Below are 26,627 nucleotides of genomic sequence, written 5' to 3'. Positions count from 1 at the left end.
GAGAGAGATGGTGAGAGGAGAAGAGAGAAGAAGAAGAAAGAAGAAGAATGCACCTTCCTTTTCTTGAGGTAAAAATCCTGTTAACCCTTTCAGAGTATTGCATCAATATTTATCTTGCCTCATTGGGTCTGTTGGACCCAATAAGATATTACAACGGTAATATACAACGGATAGAACGGAACAAGTGACTGTTAACGGGACGGAACGGAGTTCCTAACCCTTAACAATATTTCAAATTTTCAATAAGTCCATCCCACTTCCAGTTCATAAATGAAAATCACAAAATTACAATATTAAAAGATTTTACAAGCCAGTCAGTCATCTATCCAGTCATAAACAATGGTTCATTCATTGTCTGTCCTATTAGTCACACATTCCTGAACAGGTTGCATCCCAAATGGCATCATAATCAAAACCACCGCGGTGAAAAGGGTAATTATAATAAAAATTATTGTTCTACGCATGTCTAGTAATTTTTCAATAGGTCAATCCAATTGTCATTTAATAAATTAAAATTGTGAAATATGAGAAAATAAAAATAGTGAGTAGGTCTGTCATCCGGTCAGGCATAAAATTATTGTTTGTCCTCTGTCCCAGTCAGGAAGCCATTGAGTTCTAGACCATTGGTTCTCCCGCACCGTGGACAGGACGGGCGACGGACGAGCACGGAAGACATCCTTTCATCATCAGTCATCGGGATGATTTGGCGAGGTCCAAGATCATCCAGATCCGCCGTCGCCCTGTCTGATGACTATAAGGGATGGAACCAATGATGGGTCGTCATCCATCAGCTAACAAGAACCAATTTATGATTTAAGTAGTCTACATAGTCGACTGGAATCTACCCTTGATTTGCTTGATATCGATTACATGAAGTGTGTGACGAGTCCAAGTAAACAAGAACATACACTTTTACACGGGAAGTTCACATGTATATCTTACAATGATTAATACACAGATTGATGAATGGAAGAAAAGAATGTACATTTCATAGATGAATAATCGAAAGAAATTAATCAGATTATGAACATGAAGAACCTGCCAAGTTATCAAGAACATAAACTTGTACAAGGAAGCTTCACAGAATCGAGAAGGCAGCCATCAATGGCAATGTGCCGGAGATCAACAATATGCCCACTCCGGAGGACCCCAAACCCAAATTTCCCAGTGCTATATTCCCAAACCCTACCCTCTTCATTCTTCATGTTAGCAGATGATATTATCCCATAACTATATTTTATGGACAGGATACGAGAGACTGATCTTTCTGGATCAACGCTAGAAGAAGAAAAAGGGTGAGTATGATTTCCACTTACGTATAAATCTTCTTCCTCTTTGGAGAAAGGGCGCTCTAGAAATGACCTGTTTGAGGTCCACAGCACAGGTGAGTAACCAGAGATGGGTTCAGAAGCATCACCCACTTTTCGGCAAGCTATTCCGCCCACTTCGTCATAGGTGATCAGATAAAAGCCCAAACTCATGCTCTCACAGATTCCCTGCCCGAAGAAGTCAGATTCACTTAAGGTCTCTTGATGATGCAGATTGAAAGATGAACAGCTAGCTAGCGAGATACTTGGTTAGTTTGTTAGATAGATGGATAGAGAGGTTGATTTTTTTTAAAAGAAATGGATAGATAGACAGATGGACATATAGATAGATCGATTGATACATACATAATTATATACATAGACAGAAAGATATAGATAAGAGTGATTGGAAGATAGATCAATAGGTTCATGCGAGATCAATACTTCACTACATAGATAGATAGCTAGATGTTTATGTTGAAAGATAGATAGACTTAGATAGATTGATAGATAAGAAGTCTGATAGAGTAATTGATTGATTGATACATAACTAGTTACATGCATAGATAGAAAAATATAGATAAGAGTGATTTAAAGATAGAAAGATAGATAGACAGGTTGATAGGAGATCGGTACTTCACTATGTACACAGATTTGATAGATAAACGGATAGATAGATAGATAGATAAGAAATATATATAGGCTGATAGACAGATAAATAGATAAAGAAAGAAAGAGGGATGGATAGAGGGATTGGTTGATAGATAGACATAGAGAGAAAAGTAAATGATTGATTGATCAAAATATATATGGGACTGGGAAAAAGGTAGATGATTGATCGATGGACAGATGGATGGATGGATAGATAAGCTAATGGATAGAGAAAGGCAGATAGAAAATTATACGAAAAGCTAGATAAGTTGATAGATTTAGAAATAGAGATAGAAAAATGGATTCATACATACATGCACCCACAAATAGAGAGATAGATAGAGAATGATATATAAACGATAATCATCCCTCTATTCATCCCTCTATCTTTCTTTATCTATTTAGATAGGCTAATGGATAGAGAAAGGCAGATAGATAATTAGATGAGAAGCTAAATAGGTTGATAGATTTAGAAATAGATATAGAAAAATGGAGTCATATATACTTGCACCTACAAATAGAGAGATAGATAGATAGATAGATAATGCTATATAAACGATAATCATGGATCAGAAACTGATGCATGAAGAAGAGAATGTGCGGAAATTACCTTCCAGAGGCCTTGGAGAGGTCTTCTAGAAGTGGGGTAGCAGTCAGAAATCCTCACAAAATGTTCAGATTCCCAAGTCCTCCTCCCTGTACGATCCTTCCCCCTCTTCTTCTTCTGCTTCCTGAAAGATTTATCTCGGCAGGGGCTGACCCGGTTGGCAAAATGCTGATAAATATCAGCCATCACCTTCTCTGGAGGCGATGAAGCTTCCAAACCAGCGAGATCTTCACAACTTCCAAATTCATCATTCATGCGAAGGCCAGATTGCTGTCCTCGACACTCATCCACCACGAAATGGTTCTCCCCCATGAAGCAGACCGTCACTGGGACCATATCCGAGTCGGCAAAACCAGACCCATCGGCCAAATTCCCCAAAAATTCAGCAGAATCAAGCCTGAGAGACAGACGAACCAAGCAGATTGGATCACCGAGCGGCGAGAGGCTCATCCAGATGAAGGGAATCTTGACCACGTCGTAGCTCCCGGGGTCGCCCGAGGGGGAAACCCTAGATCCCGTGATGAACGACGGCCCCCACTCGAAGAACACCAGCGGGGGGGTCCCCTCGTCGCCACGCCCAATCCTCCGCCAGAATCCGATCAGACTCTCCCAGCGGCTCAAAATCTTGAACAAAGCACGAAAATTGAAGCTTAGATCACCGCCATGGCGGATCCAGCGTCGGATCTGAGTCTTGGAGCCCCATCGGCGATCACAAACCGCGATCCAAAGCCTTTCTTCACCGCAGAGCGCGGCAAATCTGCGACAAGTGCAGGCGACGGAGGCTACGTCGGCACAGCGGAGGAAGGAGAGTATACAGATCTGCACGTCGTCGGGGAATTCTACCAAGCTCGGCGGCGATGGCGATGGCGACGTCTCCATCTCTGCTGGAGCTCGCGCTAAGCCTGAAACAGAATTGGGGAAGAAGAGGGATAAACGAAGAAGAAAGGGGGAGCAAACGCTCAAAATCTCAGGGCAACGTGACGGTAGCCGTCATCCGTCACGTCACACGTCACGGTGACGGCGTGACGGATGACGGTACCGTGACGCGACGGTGACTGTGACGAAATTAGGGGCCTGTCACCTGTGACTGTGACGGTGACGGTGACGGATGACGAACTGGGCATGATGGTGATGGAGGGCCTCGGATGAGTGACGTGACGGGATGGCCATCACGGATGACGGCCGTAACGGATTTTTAAAAATGACCAAAAAAACTTAAATATTGTTGGATTTAAGCTTTTCGACACCTAGATTTCGCTACGCATTGTAGCTAACTCGATTTCTTGGCATTTTGCAGAAAAATCCCGGCATTAATTCGCGTGCACAAAAGGATGCCGTCCAAAGATAATTCAAGATATGTCCCCTCCAATTCTCTCTACTCCGCATGGTTTTTTTCCCGTCACACGTGACGGTGACGCAGTCCAGTGACGGGGACATGACCAGGAATCCGCAAACCATGACGGAGATGCGAAGGTGATGAATTTTTCCGAATCCTCGTCACCGTCCATCACGGATCGTCATCTGTCCCATCACTTCTGGGCGTCACATCCCAGACGTGCTGTTCCCTAATCTCAGCCGTTGAAATTGAGATCATACTCAATGGACAGCATTCGGAGCTAGGGGAGGGCTGCTAGCCTTTGGGGACGGATGACAGACGGAATCCCATTTCGTCATCAGGAGGTGCTGGTGATTTACTCTAGGTTTACAACTGTCTTCCGTCTGGCTTCTTATGGGGTGGATGTTTCGGCACGTCATCCTGAAGGAGCTGGTCGGAAGACGGTTGTAAATCTAGAGTAAATCACCGGCACCTGATGATGGAATGGGACGGGATGTAAGAAACAAAAGCTTTCTTCCCAATTACTTTCCCCGTTCCGTCTCCTTCCTGTCATCTATCATGACCTGGAAACCGTAAACTAAACAAACCTTTTGTTCAATACAAACCTTCCCATTCCATCATCAGGTGCCGATGATTTACTCTGGGTTTACAACCGTCTTACCACCAGCCGCTTCGGAACGACATGCTGAAACATCCGCCCCATTTGAAACAGCTGCTTAGGACGGAAGACCGTTGTAAACCTAGAGTAAATCACCGGCGCCTGATGATGGAACGGGATTCAGTCCGTCGTCTGTCCCCAAAGGCTAGCAGCCCGCCCCTAGCTCAGGATGCCGCCCATGTCCATTGAGTGTAACCTGGATTTCAACGGCTGAGATTTACTCTAGGTTCACAACCGTCTTTTGACCAGCCGTTTCAGAATGACATACCAAACATCCGACCCATTCGTTCCGTCATCCGTAAGAAGCTAGACGGAATACGGTTGATAACCTAGAGTAAATCACCGGTGCCTGATGATGGAATGGGATTCAGTCTGGCATCCATCCATCTCCTTACAGATGCCTTTCCATAGTCCATTCTGTAATTTGTACGATGATATATACAAGCTAAAAATCCACCTGGCGGGATATCATAAGCACAATAAGAGCATGAGTTATTGTAACCATACACTTAAAATGACAGTAATGGAATCCCAATCTTCGGTTTTTATATGTAAATTCGCTATTCATTGATAATCAAAGCCAAGGATCTATGAACAAGCTCATATTTGGCTAGCCAAGTAGATAGACTACCCTGCATCTTCTTGATCTCTCCCACATTTGGATTTGTTTCATGCCCTCTCTTAATTAATTTATATTTTTAATTATGTCTTTTTTGGTTCTGGCTCAGCTAGATATAGGATAGTCAAGCCAGAAAAGTTTGTAAGCTTTTACTTTTCTAGTTAGACATCAAAGCCAAGTGCCAATGGGAACCTACTGACTTAGCTAAGTATCTAATGTGTTCCCCAATTGGAGAGATCATTTTTGGAGGGGAAACCATCCATTTTTGGGATATATGAGCTCCTTGTTTGGAACCTCTAAGAGGTCCAAATGGGTTGGACTTGAGTAAGCTGAAAAAAGACATAGTCTTGGCAACAGTGCCAATCAGCGGAATATATCACTCATGCTCCTCGGTTTTTTAAATTACATCGATGTCAGTGCCACCAAAATTAATGCAGTAAATTATTTTTGCCCGAGAAGCTGGGTAGCTAACTAAAAATAAATGGGCAAAGAACTATCATGGAGACTATCAAATACCCACATTGACAAGAAATTATCTGTAAGTCAAGATGTTTATTACAAGGGCCATATCTCACTTGGCAGAGCATCTCATTTACATTTGTGCCAATGTTTTTTCAAAGGGGTTAATCAAGTCATATGATAATTTCCTGGTTCAGTTATTGGTGGGAATTAATTGAAACTTGTGCAAAATTTGTACAATCTTTAGCGGAATTTACATCTTTTTCCAAATTTGCCTAGTCAGAATCTTGTAGAGAAACAGAATCTTCTCTTTCTGATTCTTTTTCGAAATGTTTTTAAGTTATCTTTTCAATGTTCCTGATATTTTTAGATGAGCCTTTGCCTTTTGTGACAGTGAAATATATTATTCTTGATAATATTGTTTCTTCACTTTGAGCTTTCTTGTTGTCATGAAGTGCTCCAATTCTTGTGTATTTAAGCACAACTCCCTTGTAAACTCAAGGATTGAAAATGCTAGTTCAGTGGATTCAGGACTTAAGTGCTTCACATAGAGTACGCTAGTGGATTCAAGTTGTCATTCTATAATATTCTTCTCCTAAGGCTAGGGCACAGAGAGTGAGAGTGAGAGTGAGAGTTAGTGTGAGAGTGAGAGTGAGAGTGTGAGAGAGAGAGGGGGCGAGCAAGAGAGGGAGGGAGACGGAGGCAGCAAAAGAGGGAGAGAAAGGGATTAAGCAAGAGAGGGAGAGAGAGCGCATAAGAGAGAGAGAGAGGGAGAGAGTGTGAGCAAGAGAGGGAGCAAGCGAAAGAGGGAGAGAAAGGGAGTAAGCAAGAGAGGGAGAGAGAGCACATAAGAGAGAGAGAGAGAGCGAGAGAGAGCATGTGCACGCACGCACGCGAAAGAGAGAGAGAGAGAGAGAGAGAGAGAGGGAGAGAGGAAGAGAGAGTGTGCACGCGCACACATGCGAAAGAGAGCAAAAGAGAAAGAGAGAGCGTGAGCGCGCACACACGCGAAAGAGAGAGAGAGAGAGAGAGAGAGAGAGAGAGAGAGACGAAGAGAGAGTGTGCACCCGCACGTGTGCGAAAGAGAGTGAAAGAGAAAGCGAGAGCGTGAGCGCGCACACATGCGAAAGAGAGAGAGAGAGAGAGAGAGAGAGAGAGGGAGACGAAGGAGTGTGCACGCACACGCGTGTGAAAGAGAGCGAAAGAGAAAGAGAGAGCGTGAGCACGCACACATGTGAAAGAGAGAGAGACGAAGATAGAGTGTGCCTGCACACACTTGCGAGAGAGAGAGAGAGAGAGAGAGAGAGAGAGAGAGAGAGAGAGAGAGAGAGGGAGAGAGAGGGAGAGAGAGGAGGGAGGGAGGAAGGGAGGGAGAGGGAAGAGAGAGGAATGGAGAGAGAGAGAGAGAGAGAGGAATGGAGAGAGAGAGAGAGAGGAAGATAGAGAGAGAGAGAGAGCGAGCGAGGGACGGAACATACCTGTCACAGTCAATCTAGTCATCAGTTGTCATCCATCCCATCACGTTCCACCCAGAACATGCCAAACCCCATCTAAAAGATCCAACAATCCCACATATTTATTTTTTAATTTACTAAAATTAACATAAACAGAACTAAAGACAACTAAATTGAACTGAACCAAAATTAGAACAAATCAGATACAGACAGAAACTCGTTATTGAAAGAGAGTTAATTTTATTTACCAAAATTAACACAGTTATTGAAAGCTGAAATCCAAATATTACTCTAACATGGATGGCCACGCGATGAAACAAATCAAACAAACTGAAATTGGAAAAAAAACCTATAACAAATACACAACTCAATCGTTATTGGCATGGTTTCCCAACAGAAGTTAAATACTTATATTGAAAAGGATGATTAAAAAATATTTACCAGTTACAAAGCAGGAGATAACTTTCACTGTTTTATGAGGCAGTACTGGTCTGGTAGAAACTAGTAGCCAAGACGTAGTCCCTCGCAAGCTCTACGGCAAGGACGAGGAGATCCACCATTTCAGATCCAACGGCTGCCGACAAGTCCACATCTTCATTTCCGGATGTTTTAATCAGGGACTCAACTTGAGTGTCATCTACTCCCCCGGACCAGCTTACCGGGAGGTTGCACCGTAGGCTTGACCTGACACGGTCAACTTCCTGGAATAGCATCTCCAAAGAGAGTGCTAACGTCTCTGCAGGAACACCAGACCGTGCTTCGCCTAACACCTAAAATAAATAGCAAATTAATTAAATATGGGCTCTAAACACAGAAATGTTTATAAAAGTGATTAGACGAAATTGACCTTCAGGAGAGAGAGTCGAAGGTTGCGGACAGAAGAGGCGAGTTGGTCAACGCCAGCCATGCTCTCCCGAAGAGCTGCATTCTCTGCCTGAAGCCTAAGTAAAAAATAACTATCTCAACAAAAAATGGCATAAAATAGTAAATTATAAGTAAATGGTAGGATGATCTTGTTCGGTCGTTTCATCCACGATTAATCTATCTTTTCAATTTTTGATTGATCGATCAGATGAAGTTTAGAGGGAGAATAAATAGTAAGAGTGGGACCTAGCAGAGTCTGGAGAGAGGTGGATCTTCTCTCCAGCGATATCGCCTCGACCAACCCAGCGTCTGAGATAAGTTTTCTTCAGCATGCCTTTCAGAGTTTCACCTTTCTCCTGGACAGTAATAGAAGGGGTATTTTTGTCCTTTCCACTGGCGCTGCTAGTCCTGAATTAATGCCAAATGATGGAAATAGGATAAAGTTTGGCATTTAATAGGCATATGTTTGGGTCATAAATGAGTCATACTGTTTAAGAAGTTGGCATTCTTGCTTCAGATGGGCCAGATCGATGAGAGCCTGCACTTTCTCATTTGTCACCTGGCCAGGGTGGTGAAGCAAAAAAAAACAAACAAATAAAATAAGAAGAATATATGTTCAGCTCTTCATTTGGAAGTCGAAAAATTTGAAATAATCAACGCATCAAGAAACTACATGTTACTTGAGCCAAACTCCTCTGAAGATCCTCTATCCTCTTTCCGAGAGCTGCATTTAGATCTCTCTCGAGTAGATGCCTTTCTTCTTCTTGCGATAAAAGCAACAGTGCTTCGACCTGGAGAGAAGCGTACTTGAAATATAGCTTTTTACCTGATCTTTCGAGAAAGAGTGAAAGAGAATGAGAGAGAGATAGAGGGAGAGAGGAGAGAGAAAGAGAGGGAAAGAATGAAGACAGAGAGAGAGAGTAAAGATAGAGAGAGAAAGAGAGGAAGAGTAAAAAAAGAGAGATTGAGTGAAAGACAGAAGAGAGAGAGATAAGAAAGTGACAAGGAGAGAGATAAAACAACACGAGAAGTAGGCATGGAGAGCAATACAAAGACGAAGAGAGAGGGTTAGACAGAGATAAAAGAGAGCGAGAGATAGGCAGAAAGAGAGAGAGATAAAAAAGAATGATTGAGAGAGGGAGATAGAAAGGTATAAAAATAAATAAAAGAGAGCGATATATGGGCAGAGAGAGAGGGAGAGAGATATAAAAGAGAATGATAGATAGACGGAGAGAGAGGTAGAGAGAGGCAGAGAGAAAGGGAGAGAGACAAAAGAGAGGGATAGATAGACGGTGAGAGAGAGAGAGATATGAAAGAGAGTGATAGATAGACGGAGAGATAAAGGTAGAGAGAGAGGAGAGAGAAAGATAAAAGAGAGTGATAGATAGACGGAGAGACAAAGGTAGAGAGAGAGGAGAAAGAAAGATAAAAGAGAGTGATAGATAGACGGAGAGAGAAAGGAGGCAGAGGTAGAGAGAGAGAGAGAGGAGAGAAAGAGACATAAAAGAGAGTGATAGATAGACGGTAGAGAGAGGAAGGTAGAGAGAGAGAGACAAAAGAGAATGATAGATAGACGGAGAAAGAGAGAGGTAGAGAGAGAGGAGAGAGAAAGATAAAAGAGAGTGATAGATAGACGGAGAGAGAGAAGAGAGAGGAGAGAGAGAGAGAGAGGTAGAGAGAGAGAGAGGAGAGAAAGAGACATAAAAGAGAGTGATAGATAGACGGTAGAGAGAGGAAGGTAGAGAGAGACAAAAGAGAATGATAGATAGACGGAGAGAGAGAGAGGTTGAGAGAGAGGAGAGAGAAAGATAAAAGAGAGTGATAGATAGATGGAGAGAGAGAAGAGAGAGGAGAGAGGAGAGAAAGAGACATAAAAGAGAGCGATAGATCGACGGAGAGAGAGGAGAGAGAGGTAGAGAGAGAAAAGAGAGAGAGGTAGAGAGAGGGGACGGAGAAAGAGAGATAAAGTAGAGTGATAGATAGACGGAGAGAAAGAGGAGAGAGCGAGAGGTAGAAAGAGGGAGGGAGAGAGAGACAATAGAGAGAGATAGATAGATGGAGAGTGAGAGAGAGAGACATAAGAGAGTGATAGATAGACGGAGAGAGAGAGGTAGTGAGAGAGAAGAGAGAGGTAGAGAGAGGGGAGGGAGAAAGAGAGATAAAATAGAGTGATAGATGGACGGAGAGAGAGGAGACAAAAAGAGAGAGAGAGAGACAAAAGAGAGTGATAGATAGATGGAGAGAGAGAGAGACAAAAGGGAGTGATAGATAGACGGAGAGAGAGAGGTAGAGAAAGGAGAGAGAGATGAAAGAGAGTGATAGATAGACGGAAAGAGAGAGGTAGAGAGAGAGGAGAGAGAGAGAGATAAAAGAGAGCGACAGATAGATGGAGAGAGAGAGAGAGACAAAAGAGAGTGATTGATAGATGGAGAGAGAGAGAGAGACAAAAGAGAGTGATATATAGATGGCAAGAGAGAGAGAGAGACAAAAGAGAGTGATATATAGATGGCAAGAGAGAGAGACAAAAGAGAGTGATTGATAGATGGAGAGAGAGAGAGAGACAAAAGAGAGTGATTGATAGATTGAGAGAGAGAGAGAGACAAAAGAGAGTGATTGATAGATGGAGAGAGAGAGAGAGAGACAAAAGAGAGTGATATATAGATGGCAAGAGAGAGAGAGAGACAAAAGAGAGTGATATATAGATGGCAAGAGAGAGAGACAAAAGAGAGTGATTGATAGATGGAGAGAGAGAGAGAGACAAAAGAGAGAGAGTGATAGATTGAGAGAGAGAGAGACAAAAGAGGGTGATTGATAGATGGAGAGAGAGAGAGAGACAAAAGGGAGTGATTGCTAGGTGGAGAGAGCGAGGGGGAGAGGCAGAAGAGAGTGATATATAGATGGCAGGAGAGAGAGAGAGAGACAAAAGAGAGTAATATATAGATGGCAAGAGAGAGAGAGAGAGACAAAAGAGAGTGATTGATAGATGGAGAGAGAGAGAGAGAGACAAAAGAGAGTGATATATAGATGGCAGGAGAGAGAGAGAGAGACAAAAGAGAGTAATATATAGATGGCAAGAGAGAGAGAGAGAGACAAAAGAGAGTGATTGATAGATGGAGAGAGAGAGAGAGAGACAAAAGAGAGTGATTGATAGATGGAGAGAGAGAGAGAGAGAGACAAAAGAGAGTGATATATAGATGGCAGGAGAGAGAGAGAGAGAGACAAAAGAGAGTAATATATAGATGGCAAGAGAGAGAGAGAGAGACAAAAGAGAGTAATATATAGATGGCAAGAGAGAGAGAGACAAAAAGAGAGTGATAGATAGATAGAGAGAGAGAGAGAGACAAAAGAGAGTGATAGATAGATAGAGAGAGAGAGAGACAAAAGAGAGTGATAGATAGACGTAGAGAGAGAGGTAGGGAGAGAGGAGAGAGAGAGATAGAGACAGAGGCAGAGAGAATGTGTGATAAAAGAGCATGAGAGATAGACGGAGAGAGAGGTAGAGAGAGAGGAGAGAGAGATATAGACAGAGGCAGAGAGAACGAGTGATAAAAGAGAGCCAGAGATAGACGGAGAGAGAGGTAGAGAGAGAGGAGAGAGAGATATAGACAGAGGCAGAGAGAATGAGTGATAAAAGAGAGCGAGAGATAGACGGAGAGAGAGAGAGATAAAAGAAAGCAAGTGATAGACAGAGATAGAAGCAGAGAGAGAGACAGGAGAGTATAGAGAAAAAGATTGAGCGAAAGAAAGAAGAAATATCTAAGAGGGAGTAGAGAGACAAAATAGAGCAATAGATTGATGGAAAGAGGAAGAAAGGCAGGCAGACAGATAGAGAGAGGGGAGAGAGGAGATAGATAGACAGATAGAGGCAGAGAGAATGAGTGAAAGAGAAAGAGAGAGAGTGAGACCTTCTCTTTCATTGCTTGATTGAGGAGCTCTGGAGAAAGAGGTTCTCTTTCAGCAGGATGCTCCTACGGGTAAACGAAAAGCTTAAGCGTCAAGTACAATATACAAATGAGTCACAATAATTTCTTGGAAAATATAAGCACCTCTCTTTTTGAAGATACCAGAAGGTCACTTCTTCTTTGGTCAACGGGTTTCCCCTGAATTGTGAATAGATAGTCTTCAGATCGGAAGAAAATTATTTTGCGGGGTTCAGGATTAAATTAGAGATCATATTAGACATATAATTTCAAATGACTGAACCCCACCATCATGCATATAAATGAGAAAGGAGATGACTACAATTTTACATTTAAGTAAAACATCAGATAAGGATTAAAATAGAATTAAAATATACCTCCGCAGAAAGCTTCTCACTGCTGGGAAAATCACCGGTTCCTTCCAAAGAGTAATCAAACTTCCCTTCTTCGGGGTGATCAATCACATTGACTCTGCTTAAATTTTCTTTGACCTGATCAAAGGTTGTAAGCATCACACTCTTCTCTTCTTCCAGAATAGCCACTATTGCAGATCGATGATGATGAAAAAACTCCCGCAACATTGACAAATCACGCCTGAACTTGTTCTCCGCTCGAACCTGAAAATGATGCAGGTTTTGTAAAATAAATTTCTGATAGGGATCTGAATGTTCAAATCGGAATCTGAGAGAGAATAGAGATGATTCATTGAGAGATAGGGGACGGGATCAATCTAGAATAAGGTTTGTGGAAGGATCATGATCTGTCATCAGTTTCTCTTGCTTAACATCATCAGTCATCTCTTCTGACCTTACGTTTTGTCCTATCATCAGGCAAAGGTGATTTACTATAGATTTTCAACCGTCCTCTGCCCATTCTGTCATCCGTTTTGTCCAGCCCCTCTGATGGAAGCAGAATGAACATCAAACTCTGATGGATGAGAGACCGAAATGCCGTTCCATCCTGCTCTGTCCGACCTGTTCCGTCATCTGTCATCTGTCCATGAGCCTTATTCTTGAGGGAAAGCCATGTGAATGTCCAGAAAGGTAGAGGCGATCGCAAGGGCTGGAGATTGATAAAGGAACCAATGCTACTTCATTTCTCAATTATTGGCTGCCCTTCTTAAGGGAGGTGTAACAGTATTTTAAAGGAGAAAGCTGCCATGGTGATCATAGACCAAAAAGCCCCTACTGGGCTCAGATGACAGAAATACCCCTAGCAGGGTTTTTGGGATCTAATAAGTTATTATATGCATTGCGGGATAACTCACATGAATTTTCTCCAGACTGCGAACCTTTTTGCGTAAATATTGCTCAACATCCATGCCCTGAGAGAAACGCTGCCTCAGAGATGTGAAAATGGGAAAGAACCAACGACATTATCTGATAACGCTCACCATCCTCATTTTTCTTTGGATGCCTTCTATAGATTCTCTCAACGTCACAATCTGCTCCTCTAAGGAAGCCTGTGTGAAATAAAAAGGAAAACAGTAAATACAACCCAAATCATACATTAAGAATTTGTGAGACAAAACTTCCAAAGAATTGATCAATAACTATTCTAATATAGCACTGCATAATAGGAAAAATGGATGTAATATTTCGTGAGAAATCAAAGAAAAACGACAGCTAAATAGAACAGGAGCATCATGTACCAAAATAAGATACCCAGCATATTGAATTTGAAAAAGATGAGTAATAAAAAAATCATTACAATGTATCTGCCATGGTTTCCACCAGCGTCAAAAATCCACAATTCTGGAGGGTCATCTAAAAGCGCTGAACATTTTGCTTCGATGGATATAGGATCAGCAGCCCCTGCCGTTCTTTCTCTTATTTCAGAGAACTTAGAGATAACCTGAAATTAGAAAGGTAATTGTAAGATTAGTTAAACCGATGAGTAGTCCAATCATAGATGAGTAAACAGAAATTTGCATATTTTCCAAGAAAGACCCCTCTACGGATAAGACAAAAAGACTAATCTTCCTCAATATACATATACGGAAAAAAATGGCCTAAAGCATTGCACAGTACTAAGTTCTTCTTATGCACATGTATAATAGGGTCCTGATAGAATTGAGTCGGCACAAAAATGAAATTGACTAACCATTTTACTCTTTTGAACGATAGTTAAAAGCTAAACGCAAAAGGACGGCATATATAATATGACGTCCTTGATATTAACGAAGAAAGAGGGCTACCTCCTCAAAGATATTTTTTTGCGCATTTGATTTATCTATTTTGATCAGAAGACTGGAATTCAACTCCTTTTCATCACTGTATCTCAGCTTAAGTTCACGCAACCTGTCATGCACAAATTCCAAAAGCCAATCACAAAGTGACGATATTTCAGAGAAATTTTTTTTTGAAACAAGATACTTCAGAGAAATAATAAGGTAAAAGAACAAAAATATTGATATAGACACACATGTCATGAGTTTTTCGCCGTTGATCTGTTCGCCTTAACAAAAAATTTCAATTGTAGAGAAGTACGGCATCGTTGTAATGTAATAGGCCTTTTGGAGTAATCCAAGGGGCCCCAATATGGTGCAAGTGGTGTTTGAACTACAACAATAAATCCTGAATTCCTTTTTTTCCATCGTCTCTTTCTCTCTCTCTGAAAATTCTCTGGATGATCTGATCTGCTCTTTCATTGCTCACATCATGATGAGGTGCAAATGCCTCTATTACAAGTTAGTGGTTCTTTCAAGTCTGTATCAGACTGGAAAAAAGGATCTGGTCGCTAGATTTTCCCTCGGCAACCAAAGCTGACAGGGGGAGGCCAGTGGAGAAAAGAATAAAACTACCTCAATAATAGTCTTCCCATGTTCCAGCATCTACATGGGATAGATTCTCACTAGAAGGGTCAGAGTAGGTAGACCCTTTCCGAGATTTTCACTTTGGATATCATACATGGACCTTACAACTAGAGATAGAGAAATAGGAAAAAAAAAAATCATGGAAATAAAATAAATAACGGACATAAATATAATGCTGGCTGACACCCCCTCAACCTAGTAGTATATAATTCAAAAGTCCAGCTTCGATGAGAGCCTCTAGAAGGCACTGCTTATTACTCCATTTTAAAGCATATCTTCCACCTGCATAGTAGTGGGCAACTATCTCATCTCCGGAATTCTGTTGGTCAACCTTCTCCCCGAGAAGATGTCCAGCAATTTCAATATAGGTCATTGGATACAGCACCATAGGCTGTTCTTGTGGTATTTTGAGTTCATCAAGAATTGTTCTCTGGCGAGCTTTCCTTATTACACTTTCTTTACATATCTTGCTTCCTCTTTATTCTTTACATGTCTTTCTATTTATGGCCTTTCTATCTTTTGGGCATTGTGTAACCCGCATACCCCATTATATAAGGGGTACACGGGAACAGGTCTAGTAACAAGAAACATTATTGTTTCCTGGTTGTTGGTTCTCCCTGTTAGTTCTTCCCCTCTCCACCTGTTGTCTAGGCCTTGGCTGGAGAGAGGTCTTCAAGAACGCTTGTATCCACAACCCTTCACAAATTCCTTTGGAAACTGCTCAAAACTCTGATTCTGCACTAGACAGGGCAATCACTAGATGCTTCTTGCTCCACTAGGTAAGCAGATTTCTGCCAAAGAATAACCAATGAGCTGTTATCCACAATCAATGATGAGTTGTTCCCCCACTTCACTTGAATAATATATCATGCCCTGCTGTCCCTTTAAGTTTAGCCAGTACTCTGTATGTCGGAAAGTGTGGTCCCCTGCAGAGTGAGTCGTGAGGAGAGAATTTCCACCTGTTGTACCAACTGTTCCAAGTCTGATCAAGTCATTGGTGGAGTAGGATTTGCCTCCCATCTGTCCATCATGCACCTCATGTAGCATGCGATGAACCAACAGATATACTGCCAGAATAACGACCCTGCCTCTTCTTTAAATGTCAGAATTCCTCGCTGTAGGTCAAAATGCGGATCTAGATCTTGTTATTCCTTAATTGCCTTCTCTGCCTCTCCACTGGAAACACAGTACTCTTCAAGAATGTTTAGAGAAAATTTACAAGTTTCGATGCTTTAGCATTGAAATGTTAAAGAATATATAAAAAAAAGATAAAAATAACTCTTGAGAATTTAATTCCGCAATGTATCAAAAATAAATACTGGTTCTCATAGTCTTCTATCTTTTCTGATACAGTTTCCCACTGTTCCTTTGCCTTCTCCGCCTATAAAAAAATTTGAGCAGCATGCATTAGTGAATATGTCCGCATGGAATGATACATGCATCTAATACTGGGGTCATTATATCTTAAGGTTAAACCTCAATTAATGAGCTATCCCTTTCTGCAAATGCGGATGCGACACAATTTTGGAAGAATTTGATCTGTTTGCTGGCTTCAATATTCTGAAGACAAAGACAATTAGTCTTATTGACACAAAACTATAAAGAAGAAAAAGAGAGCCATATAAAATTTGGAAGGCAGAAACATTGAAGTTTTTGATTTTAAATATTTTTAAAATTGAAGAAAGGACAAAATTTTAAATAACATAAGCTAAACTGAAACACGTTTCCCCAAATAATTTTCTCGCACGAGAAGAAAATAATGTTGGGACAAGAAAATCAAGGGTAAATCTGTCCAATGAAGCTGTAAAAGGTTTGTTGGATTTGATCCATGATAACTTTATGAGTGCACAGGGTAAGAGAAGTTATGTTTACAGCGAAGGAAGCATATGGTGGGGTCCTTGTTCACACAAAGTAGATGTTTGAGTGAATGTCAAAAGAAATGAATTAATTATCTCGTCAAACTAGTGAACACATTTTCAAGCGTGCAAGTCCTGTCAGGTATTTTATAACATCCTGTTTTAAAGGTTAGCGTGATAGAAATTCCTTGAACGATACGTCAATATTCTTCGTTTTAGGACAATTTAGCCATTATAGTTGACCGCTGTGTTTTCACTGTATATTCTCTGATTGACAAGTAGTGAAATGTGGTTCTTTTTCTTCAATTAAAGTGTCTCCCATCCTCTCTCGTTCGGTCAACCTTTGTCAGAAAGTCTTCAAAATAAATGATCGAAAATTTAATAGAATGCCAAAAAGAAGCACATTTAAAAAGTATACGGATGGTTTTCAGGCAGTATAATTAATCCCTTTCTACCATCAACGCAAAACCAGATTCATTGTTGACAAAAAGATAAAAAAAAGTGTATAAAATTAAAGACATGCACAATTACGGAGTCTCTGGATTGCACACCTTTGATACTTCGGCAGCATGTAAGTCGGCAAGCTGAGTCTGGGAACAATGCAATAAAATCAATATGCCTAGTGTACAGTGCATAACATTAGAAATAGATAGAAATAATAGAAACTAATATACTTTGATGCGGTATGCCTCCGAAAGCTCTTCTTGTAGGTTCTTATTGTCTCTGATACACGACGCTAATTTCTTGCTTAAGCTCTCGTTCTCCTCCTCCAAACCTGTAATCCTGGTAGGGGTTTAACTTGACAATGTGGAAGCCTCATCTAGAAAAATGAAGAGGTTATCCAGAAAAATGAAACATGAGTCGAAATTAAAAGACTTGCAGACCTGTGAAAATGCATCGTCGTGGCGGAAGAAATATCACTAGGTCCAGCTTGTTGCAGACATAATTGTTCAATATCTTTCCTAAGATCATCCCGTTCTACAGCGACAGAATTTACGCAAAGGTATGAGATGTTTGGCCCCAAAATAATTGGGATACATGAAATTAGTTTCGAGATGTGAAATACCGAGAGATATTACAAACTTAATCTCCGAACAACATGAAATACGGAGTAATTTGGACACTTCAAAATTTGGAATGCGAACTTTTAACGTCTATTTTCCTCTGAATTGGGGAGTATACAGGTTAAAAAGCTCAATGATCTCTTCTTCGTGTTTAGTCTCAAAATTCCAACAACACACTCTTCGCCATCTTTTACTTGCAAACAGAGAAGCTAATACGGCATCCAATATTCATACGGTGATTGCGTAAAGACCAACAAGAAGAAAATTCAGTCAAATGATCTATTCAACAAATGCAGAAAATGAGAAAATTGAGCTTATAAACTTCCGCATTATATAGGTCAAAGGGAAACCAATTAGGCATCATTTCCCGACATCAGATCAAGATTAGAACCGGTCGGAGAAAGTGACATACCGCGTTCTAACTGTCTGACGCGGAGTTTCAGAAATTCATCGTCGCTTCCCCTCTCCTCCATCTCGTCTCTAGATGAACAAGATCCAGAGTTGGAAATATGCTAATGGAGGAAATAGCCGGGTAAAAACAATCAAATTACTTAAATTTTCTACCTCAATTCATTCGGAACGCCTTGAATGGTAGATTAACGAGAGGCCGAGCGAGAAACAGCCTGAATACCGCGTCTAGCGATCAACCTCGCCATTAGCAGGGAGATCTCGTCCCGAGAGAGGTTAATGGATGATATGGAAGACTTGCATTCGAATCCGCATAATATGGAAGAGAGCACATTCCTTTGAATATTGATATGTGTCAGTATATATTTTGACCTATATTGATATATTGATATATTGATATATTGATATATGTCAATATATATTGTGATGTGTATTGATATATATACTGATATATACTGAATAAAATGATACTTAAAATGTTAGCAATAGAAATATAAGCAAATTATCAGTGTCCTCGTCATCGTTATTGTAACTGTTGACGTTGTCGTTGTCATCGTCGTCCTGAAATCATCTGTTCTGTTTACATCACTTACCGTCATCAGTCATCCGTCATCATTTTGTACCAAAGTTCCGTCAGACTGAACCGAAATGAGAGAACCATCGGGCGTTGGCTTGGTATCATAGCGGACCGTGGACTTAGTTTTAAAACTTTATATAATAAATATAGTAAAATTAAACCTTACAGATAGTATTTTTTCCAAGATGTTTAGATTATTTTTCCAAGATGGAAGTTCATGTCAATTTTTGACTTTTATACTTTGACATTGATAAGTCAACCTGACTGGACAGGACCATGATGAGGTGGGACCTCGAAAATAGGTTAGTAAATGTAATAAATTTAGACATCGAAGATGGATTATTTTCCAAGATTGCAGTTCACGACATTTTTTTGACTTTGGAACTTTGATGTTTACTACTCAACCCGAACCCAGACCGTGACAGGTCCAAACTTTAGGTAAGTTTTAGGTCTTTGTGAAAAAGAGAAACAAGACCAAGAACATCTAGTTTTATTTCTGCCTTCCTCTGTGTTCTATTTAGTTCGTAAGTAAGTATTTCTTATTTACTCTAGGTTTATTCTGCCCAGCCCCTCTGATAGCAACAAACTGGAATTGCAGACACTGTGAAGGATGACTGGCATAAACAACATTCCTTCCATCCCCAAAATTTACGACCTGACTTCTTCATCTTGAATAAGACGGGATGATGACAATGAAATAATATGATTAGGGTTCACCATTTTTGACACGGACTCATCAGATCATACCAGACTGAGACTGACAGTCTGCCATGCCGGTCAGTTCTGATCCGCTTCCAGTAGGGAATGTCTCTCCGATATCCTTTATTGGACACTCGATATCCGGTATCCACAAAAATCGGGGCGGTGTCTAATATCGGATATCGGATATCGGACGGATTTCGTCTGGCAGGTGTAAACAGATACCAGGGACGGATATCGAATGCGTAAGGACGAGGCAGATATCGGATACCGTATATCGATATCCGAATATCAGAACCGGTATCTGGATATCAATATCTGGTATGAAAAGAAAAAATCACTATTGATCATCATTTTATATGATTTATGTTAACAAAACCAGGTATTTTTAATATATATATCGTACCTAGTTTAATATATACAGCTTAATATTTTTGTTTCCTTCCATATGGGACAATAGGATACAGCTTTACGCAACAATATTTCTAATTTTCCTTAGAAGCAAAGGGCGAGCAAAGGTCCAGTCCACAAGAAGCAAGTATTGAATAAGTGAACTTTACCTTTAATTTTTGAATTTTTTATATTAATTCTAGGAATGCAATCTTATTTAATAAAAGCATAAAAATGAATATGTATTAATCATTAATGTTGAGAAAACATAGATTCTTATTAATCTAATTTATTGAAATTTGATTTCAATAACTGTGGAATTTTACGAGAAATTAATGATTAAATTAATAATTAATTATAATTAAAATACCTTTGCAGCCGCTTAGTGGCATTGGGTGACAGTTGACAGAGATGGATGTGAGTGGAGTGGAGCATATGAAAGAGATACCATAGTGATTGTGATAGAGATGATGACACTTTGGTAGCATTGGGTGACAATACGGTGGAGACAAAGTGGATACATGCCGACGATCAAGAGAGTTTGATATCATGTGCATGATCATAGATGCCTAGGCTATTGATGACAGTGACCAAGGAAAAATGATTAACACTTGAGTAGGAAAAAGACAAAGTTCACACTAACCTCATCTTCATATGCTAAATGGGCTTAGTGGTGCTCTTTCTTCACATTTCTTGATCTTGAAATCACTCTTTCAATCCTTCACTCTCGGGGTGCAAGAACGGACTCAAATGAGATTTTGAATGAGAAAATCACAAAATAAATAGTAATTAGGAAGAAAAAAAGAGTGACTTAGCTGTATATATTAAGCGAGGTAGAATATATATTAAACGAGTTATTAATATATTTAAAAAATAATTACTATATTATTACCTCGTTTAATACATAACATATTTAATATATATATATATATATTATTACCTTGTTTCATATATTCAACTCATTATTTTTGTTTTCTTCCATATGGGATAATAGGATTCGGTGTTTAATAATAAACTCTGAATCCTATTAACCCATATGGAAGAAAACAAAATTAATGAGATGTATTAAACAAGCTACTTATCTGATACCCGGATATCAGTAAAAAACGGATACCGGAAATTTGTACGGGCAATCCCTAGCTTCAAGGGTTGGTCAACTCCCCGTTCTTCATTCCAAACCGGATCAGGACTGGACAAGACTTGACCAGAACTGGACCGAAGTTTAGATAAGATTTAGGTTCTTGCTAAATACCAGCACTGTCAAACCCAAAATATAATGATGTAGTGACTTGAGCAACGTAATAATAACAACTTCACATTATATATTTTCCAGAATAATTGCAAATATTACCTCAGACGATGACGGAAATCGTCATCGTTTAAGAAGCTGAGGTGGATGACGGGACGACGAAATAAGAGGGCATATTGGAAATAAATTCAGTGAAGGGGTTAAAGTCGCAAATTTATGTTGTTTATAAACATTTGAAGAAGCTCAACTGCGCTGTTGTCGAGAGAAATGGCGACGCATTTTCGACGGCAGGTTCGAACGCTTCCTCAGTTGGTCGGTCGATCCTCGTCCGAGATCTCGAGATGGCGATCGTTCTCCACAGATGCCTTGGTGGAGGTCAAGCCTGGAGAGATCGGAATGGTCTCTGGTATCCCTCAGGAGCAATTACAGCGAAAGGTGCGTTAATTAGGGAGATTGCTGTTCGTTGAATGGATTTCGTGTATGCGTGAAGATTTAATTATGTAATTTTTCTTTTTGTGTTTAATGTTTCTGGTATCTGATTTGATTTGTTTCCTTTTATGCGTTTGGGGTTAGAGAGAGGAAATTCGACTGTTTAGGATTGTTTTCTCCATCTCTGTCTCTTTATATCAGGATTTGTTGATTTTCTGTTGATCGGCGCGCTCTCAGTAGTTGTTTTTCCATTCCTGTTCTCTCTTTGGGGTTAACACATGGTCACCATTTTGACCTAGACTCGTTCGCTCCATCTCCATTCCGTCCTAATGAGACTATTTTTCTTATTAAGCGAAAGAGTAAGCGTCCGAAATTTCCTTTGTCCAACCGTGAGGTATCTTCCTTCCATTCGAGGGGTTTATGCGGTAATGTATGAAATTCTTCTAAAACGATACCAGAATGAATCAAATTAAGGTTCTCTTCAGAAAATTTAAATGCGCGATTCATTTGATATAATGGTAAAAAAAATGTGTCTTCGAGTTGAATTTCGTGATGAATTATTCCTTCACACTGAACTCTGTCAAGAAGAATAAGTAGACCTTTGACAATTTTATGGGATGATTCTTTTACATTCTAAAATGTTCTTGAAATCCATGTGATCGAGCCGATAATTTCGGGCTAAACTAAACCTTTCAGGTCGTAATCTACTCTCCTGCCCGAGCTGCGACTCAACAAGGCTCTGGGAAAGTCGGAAAGTGGAAGATAAATTTCATGTCGACTCAAAAGTGAGTGATGTCAATGCGATGTGTATTTAATTGTTCCTGATCAATTATCTGAAATAACATGATGTAGGTAAAGCTCAATTCTTTTTTGTTTTCGTGGTCTCCTGTTTTTCCCAAAATAAATGAGTCCTTTTTTTCTGCGAGATGGTGACTCCTTAGCACAAAGAGACGAACTTTTTCGTGAATCCATAGAATTTATTCAATTTGTTAATGGCCATCAGTAGTATCCCTGTGCAAAGAATATTTCAAAAAACTATACCCCGACGCAGTTGGTTAAGAAATGATTAGACTATATTTTTCTTTAAATTTTTCAGAAAAAAATATGCATGATATGCTGATTGAAATGGTGGTACGCCCATGTAAAGTTTTGTTCCTTTTTTTATATGCAATTTAGGTGGGAGAATCCATTGATGGGCTGGACATCAACTGGGGACCCATATGCCAATGTAGGAGATGCAGGTCTTGGATTTGACAGTGCTGCGGCTGCTGCTTCTTTCGCAGAGAGGCATGGGTGGAAATATGTGGTACGTGTCTATCATCATCTGTGTATTTCGTCAACAAGAAGTAAATTTGGCTACTTTTGAGTTAGTTTGAGGAGTTTTCTGTAAATTGTATCTGGGTTTCTTTGGTTCTTGTGAAAGGTAGTGTATTATACGATTATTTTCAATATGCAAGTGGGGAGATTTCAATTTTCATAAATGCTCATGGCTTCTATGTGTTCCACCAGTCCTGACTCTTCACCCCGTCTTCAATATTCTTATCACCTTGATCGTCATCATCACCATCATCAGTATCATCATCATGATCATGATCATCAGTATCTGTAACGATCTACTCCCTCTTGTAAGCCCACTAGGGGTATTATTGTCTTTCCTTCTGGCTTGCATTTCCCTTTAAATATGTAGCCTTCCTCATTGGAAGGCAGGACTTGAATTACAAGTGGTGTTTCCATCACACCTCTACTGGCCTCGTCCCTCAGCATCATCCATTCCGCTGAGGGACGAGACACATTACAATCCCTGGCACGGATCATATCATATCTCACTTGATTTCTCTGCTGCTTTTTGACATCTAAAGTTAAAATAGGAACATTCTAGAATGGATCGGCAACAAGAGAGATCACAATTCTATCAGTTTTTATTCTTAATCGTGTGATTAATAATGCCGACACTTATCTGCCTCAATCGTTCTGATCTCTCGTTTTGACTGTTTAAAATAAATGTGGAGTTTTTTATGATAATTATTTCCTATTTGCAGATCAAGAAGCACCACACTCCAGTGCTGAAGGTTTGTTGTGTTTCCAGTATTAGCCTTTATATTTGATGGTGGTGCCAGTGATCAAGTACTGGTCTAGCTGAGAAAGATTTTTTTAGAAAAAACATTAAAAGGGATGATCACCCGACTAGTGGGTGACCCTCCCAAAAATATGGACAGATAGAGAGAGAAAGAGGGTATAAAAAGATAGAAAGAGAGATGAAGAGATGAGAGACACAAAAGGAGCTTGAAGACACAAAAGGAGTAAGAGAGAGCTAGAGATAGAAAGAGAGGGACATGGTGGAGAGAGTGTGCAGTCAGAGGAGGAGAGGAGAGAAGGATGGAGAAAGAACTTGTTGATTGGGGCCATTTCCGTTGTATATATTGAAATTCATTGCCATTTCTTTTTTGCAATGGTTATTTTTATTTCCCTGTTTTCTTTTTTTTCAATCTCTCTCTCTGTCCCTCTCCCTCTTCTGTTCTCTTTTCATCTCTCTCTCTCTCTCCTGTTTTTTTTCTTTCTTTTCAATCTCTCTGTCTCTCTCCCTCTTCTGTTCTCTTTTCATCTCTCTCTCTCTCTCCTGTTTTTTTCTTTTTTTCAATCTCTCTCTGTCTCTCTCCCTCTTCTGTTCTCTTTTCATCTCTCTCTCTCTCTCCTGTTTTTTTCTTTTTTTCAATCTCTCTCTGTCTCTCTCCCTCTTCTGTTCTCTTTTCATCTCTCTCTCTCTCCTGTTTTTTTCTTTTTTTCAACCTCTCTCTGTCTCTCTCCCTCTTCTGTTCTCTTTTCATCTCTCTCTCTCTCCTGCTTTTTTCTTTTTTTCAATCTCTCTCTGTCTCTCTCCCTCTTCTGTTCTCTTTTCATCTCTCTCTCTGTCTCTCTCCCTCTTCTGTTCTCTTTTCATCTCTCTGTCCCTGTCTCTCTCCCTCTTCTGTTCTCTTTTCATCTCTCTCTCTCTCTGTCCTCTCCCTCTTCTGTTCTCTTTTCATCTCTCTCTCTCTCTATTCTGTACTCTTTTCATTTCCCTCTCTCTTCTTTTCTCTTTTCGTCTTTCATTATATATCTCTCTCTCTCTTCTGTTCTCTTTTCATCTCTCTTTATATATCTCTCTCTCTCTTCTGTTCTCTTTTCATCTCTCTGTATTTCTCTCTCTTCTGTTCTCTTTTCATCTCTCTGTATTTCTCTCTCTTCTGTTCTCTTTTCATCTCTCTGTATTTCTCTCTCTTCTGTTCTCTTTTCATCTCTCTGCATCTCTCTCTTCTGTTCCTTTTTCATCTCTCTCTATCTCTTTCTCCCTCTTATCCTTTTTCATCTCTCTCCATCTCTTTCTCCCTCTTCTTTTTTTCATCTCTCTCTATCTGTTTCTCCCTCTTCTTCTCCTTTTTCATCTTTCTCTCTCTCTCCCACTTTCTTCTGTTCTATTTTCATCTCTATTTTATGTTTTATTTTCATCTCTCTTCTGTTCTATTTTCACTTCTCTCTCTCTTTATTCTGTTCTCATTTCATCTCTCTCCCCCTCTTTATTCTGTTCTCTTTTCATCTCTCTCTCCCTCTTTATTCTGTTCTCTTTTCATCTCTCTCCCCCTCTTTATTCTGTTCTCTTTTCATCTCTCTCCCCCTCTTTCTCTCTCTCTTTATTCTGTTCTCTTTTCATCTCTCTCCCTCTCTTTCTCTCTCTCTCTCTTTATTCTGATACCTTTCCATTTCTCTCTCTCTTCTGTTCTCTTTTCGTATCTCTCCCCTCTTTATCTCTCTTTCTTCTGTTCTTTTTTCCTATCTCTCTCTCTCATTTGTTCTCTCTTTCTTCTGTTCTCTTTTCGTATCTCTCTCTCTCATCTGTTCTCTCTTTCTTCTGTTCTCTTTTCCTATCTCTCTCTCTCTCTCTCTCTTCTGTTCTCTTTCCAAATCTCTTTCTTATGTTCTCTGTTCCTGTCTCTCTCTCTCTCTTTTGTTCTCTTTTCATATCTCTTTCTTCTGTTCTCTTTTCCTATCTCTTTCTTCTGTGATCTTTTCATATCTTTCCTTCTCTCTCGGAGTTCCGCCGGCCATCTTGATCAGTTTGTATCTGTATTTCTATTTGACCCATATTTTTCATCTTTCCGCAGCCAAAGGCCTACGCTGACAATTTCAAGTGGAAGGGGCCCCCGAAATCTGAGTAAAATATTTTTGGCCGTTAGATCTGGCCATACTCCCGTTCATCTCCACCGTTTGATTCTCTGGACTCATCCCGTCTTCTGTAATAAAAATAAATTTATACCTGACCTTTTCACTGCTGACTTGATTTCCTTGTCTAATCCTTATTCCCTTTTACTCACTATTAACCCTTATCTAAATTTCACCAATTGAATGTTTGAAATTTACTTTTCTTTCGTTACCATTTCTTATCTTAATTTATTACAAATCAGGACTTTTTCTGCTTCATTGAACTAATTCATTCTTTTCTATTAACGAATGACTAAAACTCACATATTTTTTGCTCTTCAATCGTCCAGAACTATCTAGAAGTGGGGAAAGACGGTTTCGGTCTTGGTATCAGTTTTTGGCCAATACTTACACCTATACCTAAACTTTGGTTATGTTAGAGTTCGGTTTTAGTTCAGTTAAACCTACAAGTTATGTCACGCGCTTACGAAAAAAATCATATTGAAAGTTTATCTATTTATAAACTTTTTATATATTTATATTTGAATTTATGTATGTACAGTGTCATAGATTTACATATTTACATATTTACTTAGTCATAGATCCACATATTTACATAGTCATGGATTCACATATTTACATAGTCATAGATTCACATATTTATATATTCATAAATTTACATATTTATAAATTTTAATATTTAGGCATTTACACAACTACATATCTAGGTGTTTATATTATTGTGTAGTTATATTTTTGCATATTAACATATTCATGTCATGTTTGTATTTGTTTATTTATGTTATTTTTATATTTTACATTATTTTCTTATTTACCATATCTGTGAATTTATGTTATTTCTGTATTTATGTTGTTTGTGTATTTATGTTATTTATGTATTTATGTTATTTTGTGTATTCAGTTATTTGCGTATTTGTGTTCTTTGTGTCTTTATATGATTTGTGGATTTATGTTATTTCTACATGTTATTCGTGTCTTTATCTGATTTGTGTATTTATGTTTTTTGTACATGTTATTTGCATATTTCTGCATTTTTGATATATGTTATTTGTGTATCTATCTTATTTA

General features: G+C 39.6%; 3 protein-coding genes across 8 annotated transcripts; 1 reads left to right on the top strand and 2 right to left on the bottom strand.

The window, feature by feature from the left end:
* Nucleotides 1-893: 893 nt before the first annotated feature.
* LOC144706309 (F-box family protein) lies at nucleotides 894-3,508 on the bottom strand. Its single transcript, XM_078579198.1, has 2 exons — nucleotides 2,569-3,508; nucleotides 894-1,496 (listed from the first exon to the last, which is right to left on the bottom strand). The coding sequence occupies exons 1-2, from the start codon at nucleotides 3,442-3,444 to the stop codon at nucleotides 1,050-1,052; spliced, it is 1,323 nt and encodes a 440-aa protein (XP_078435324.1). The 5' UTR covers nucleotides 3,445-3,508; the 3' UTR covers nucleotides 894-1,049.
* Nucleotides 3,509-6,134: 2,626 nt separating this feature from the next.
* Nucleotides 6,135-18,354, bottom strand: MEE13 (myosin heavy chain-like protein). 6 transcript variants are annotated; one of them, XR_013582228.1, is made up of 21 exons: nucleotides 18,175-18,354; nucleotides 18,023-18,090; nucleotides 17,431-17,524; nucleotides 17,221-17,329; nucleotides 17,098-17,136; nucleotides 16,167-16,250; nucleotides 16,010-16,071; nucleotides 14,073-14,175; nucleotides 13,586-13,729; nucleotides 13,269-13,337; nucleotides 13,143-13,199; nucleotides 12,253-12,492; nucleotides 12,002-12,055; nucleotides 11,861-11,923; nucleotides 8,636-8,746; nucleotides 8,444-8,514; nucleotides 8,202-8,363; nucleotides 7,939-8,032; nucleotides 7,751-7,861; nucleotides 7,533-7,665; nucleotides 6,135-7,187 (listed from the first exon to the last, which is right to left on the bottom strand). XR_013582228.1 is itself a non-coding variant. In XM_078579193.1 (20 exons), the coding sequence occupies exons 2-19, from the start codon at nucleotides 18,081-18,083 to the stop codon at nucleotides 7,565-7,567; spliced, it is 1,914 nt and encodes a 637-aa protein (XP_078435319.1). In that variant the 5' UTR covers nucleotides 18,084-18,090; nucleotides 18,175-18,354; the 3' UTR covers nucleotides 6,135-7,187; nucleotides 7,533-7,564. The 6 variants fall into 6 exon arrangements, 4 of the variants coding, with proteins under 4 accessions (XP_078435319.1, XP_078435320.1, XP_078435321.1 ...); XM_078579193.1 differs by having other exon boundaries at nucleotides 7,533-7,861; XM_078579194.1 differs by having other exon boundaries at nucleotides 7,533-7,861; nucleotides 17,221-17,321.
* A 2,811-nt stretch (nucleotides 18,355-21,165) lies between these two features.
* Nucleotides 21,166-25,752, top strand: FRO1 (NADH-ubiquinone oxidoreductase-like protein). Its single transcript, XM_078580001.1, has 5 exons — nucleotides 21,166-21,368; nucleotides 22,059-22,147; nucleotides 22,539-22,668; nucleotides 23,402-23,431; nucleotides 25,502-25,752. The coding sequence occupies exons 1-5, from the start codon at nucleotides 21,201-21,203 to the stop codon at nucleotides 25,553-25,555; spliced, it is 471 nt and encodes a 156-aa protein (XP_078436127.1). The 5' UTR covers nucleotides 21,166-21,200; the 3' UTR covers nucleotides 25,556-25,752.
* The last annotated feature ends 875 nt before the right edge of the window (nucleotides 25,753-26,627 follow it).

Source organism: Wolffia australiana, chromosome 8 (assembly GCF_029677425.1).
Source record: "Wolffia australiana isolate 7733 chromosome 8, ASM2967742v1".
Lineage (NCBI taxonomy): Eukaryota > Viridiplantae > Streptophyta > Magnoliopsida > Alismatales > Araceae > Wolffia > Wolffia australiana.
Note: the sequence above shows the minus strand (reverse complement) of the source record. Positions and strands in the feature narration are given on the sequence as shown.

Coding starts and splice junctions, on each gene's coding strand:
- FRO1 (XM_078580001.1), top strand. CDS start 21,201: ATGGCGACGCATTTTCGACGGCAGGTTCGAACGCTTCCTCAGTTGGTC. Junction 21,369..22,058: donor AGGAGCAATTACAGCGAAAG/GTGCGTTAATTA, acceptor TAAACCTTTCAG/GTCGTAATCTACTCTCCTGC. Junction 23,432..25,501: donor ACCACACTCCAGTGCTGAAG/GTTTGTTGTGTT, acceptor ATCTTTCCGCAG/CCAAAGGCCTACGCTGACAA.
- LOC144706309 (XM_078579198.1), bottom strand. CDS start 3,444: ATGGAGACGTCGCCATCGCCATCGCCGCCGAGCTTGGTAGAATTCCCC. Junction 1,497..2,568: donor CTCTCCAAGGCCTCTGGAAG/GTAATTTCCGCA, acceptor TTCTTCGGGCAG/GGAATCTGTGAGAGCATGAG.
- MEE13 (XM_078579193.1), bottom strand. CDS start 18,083: ATGGAGGAGAGGGGAAGCGACGATGAATTTCTGAAACTCCGCGTCAGA. Junction 17,525..18,022: donor CGTCAGACAGTTAGAACGCG/GTATGTCACTTT, acceptor CTGTCGCTGTAG/AACGGGATGATCTTAGGAAA. Junction 8,033..8,201: donor CTCTCTCCAGACTCTGCTAG/GTCCCACTCTTA, acceptor TTTTTTACTTAG/GCTTCAGGCAGAGAATGCAG.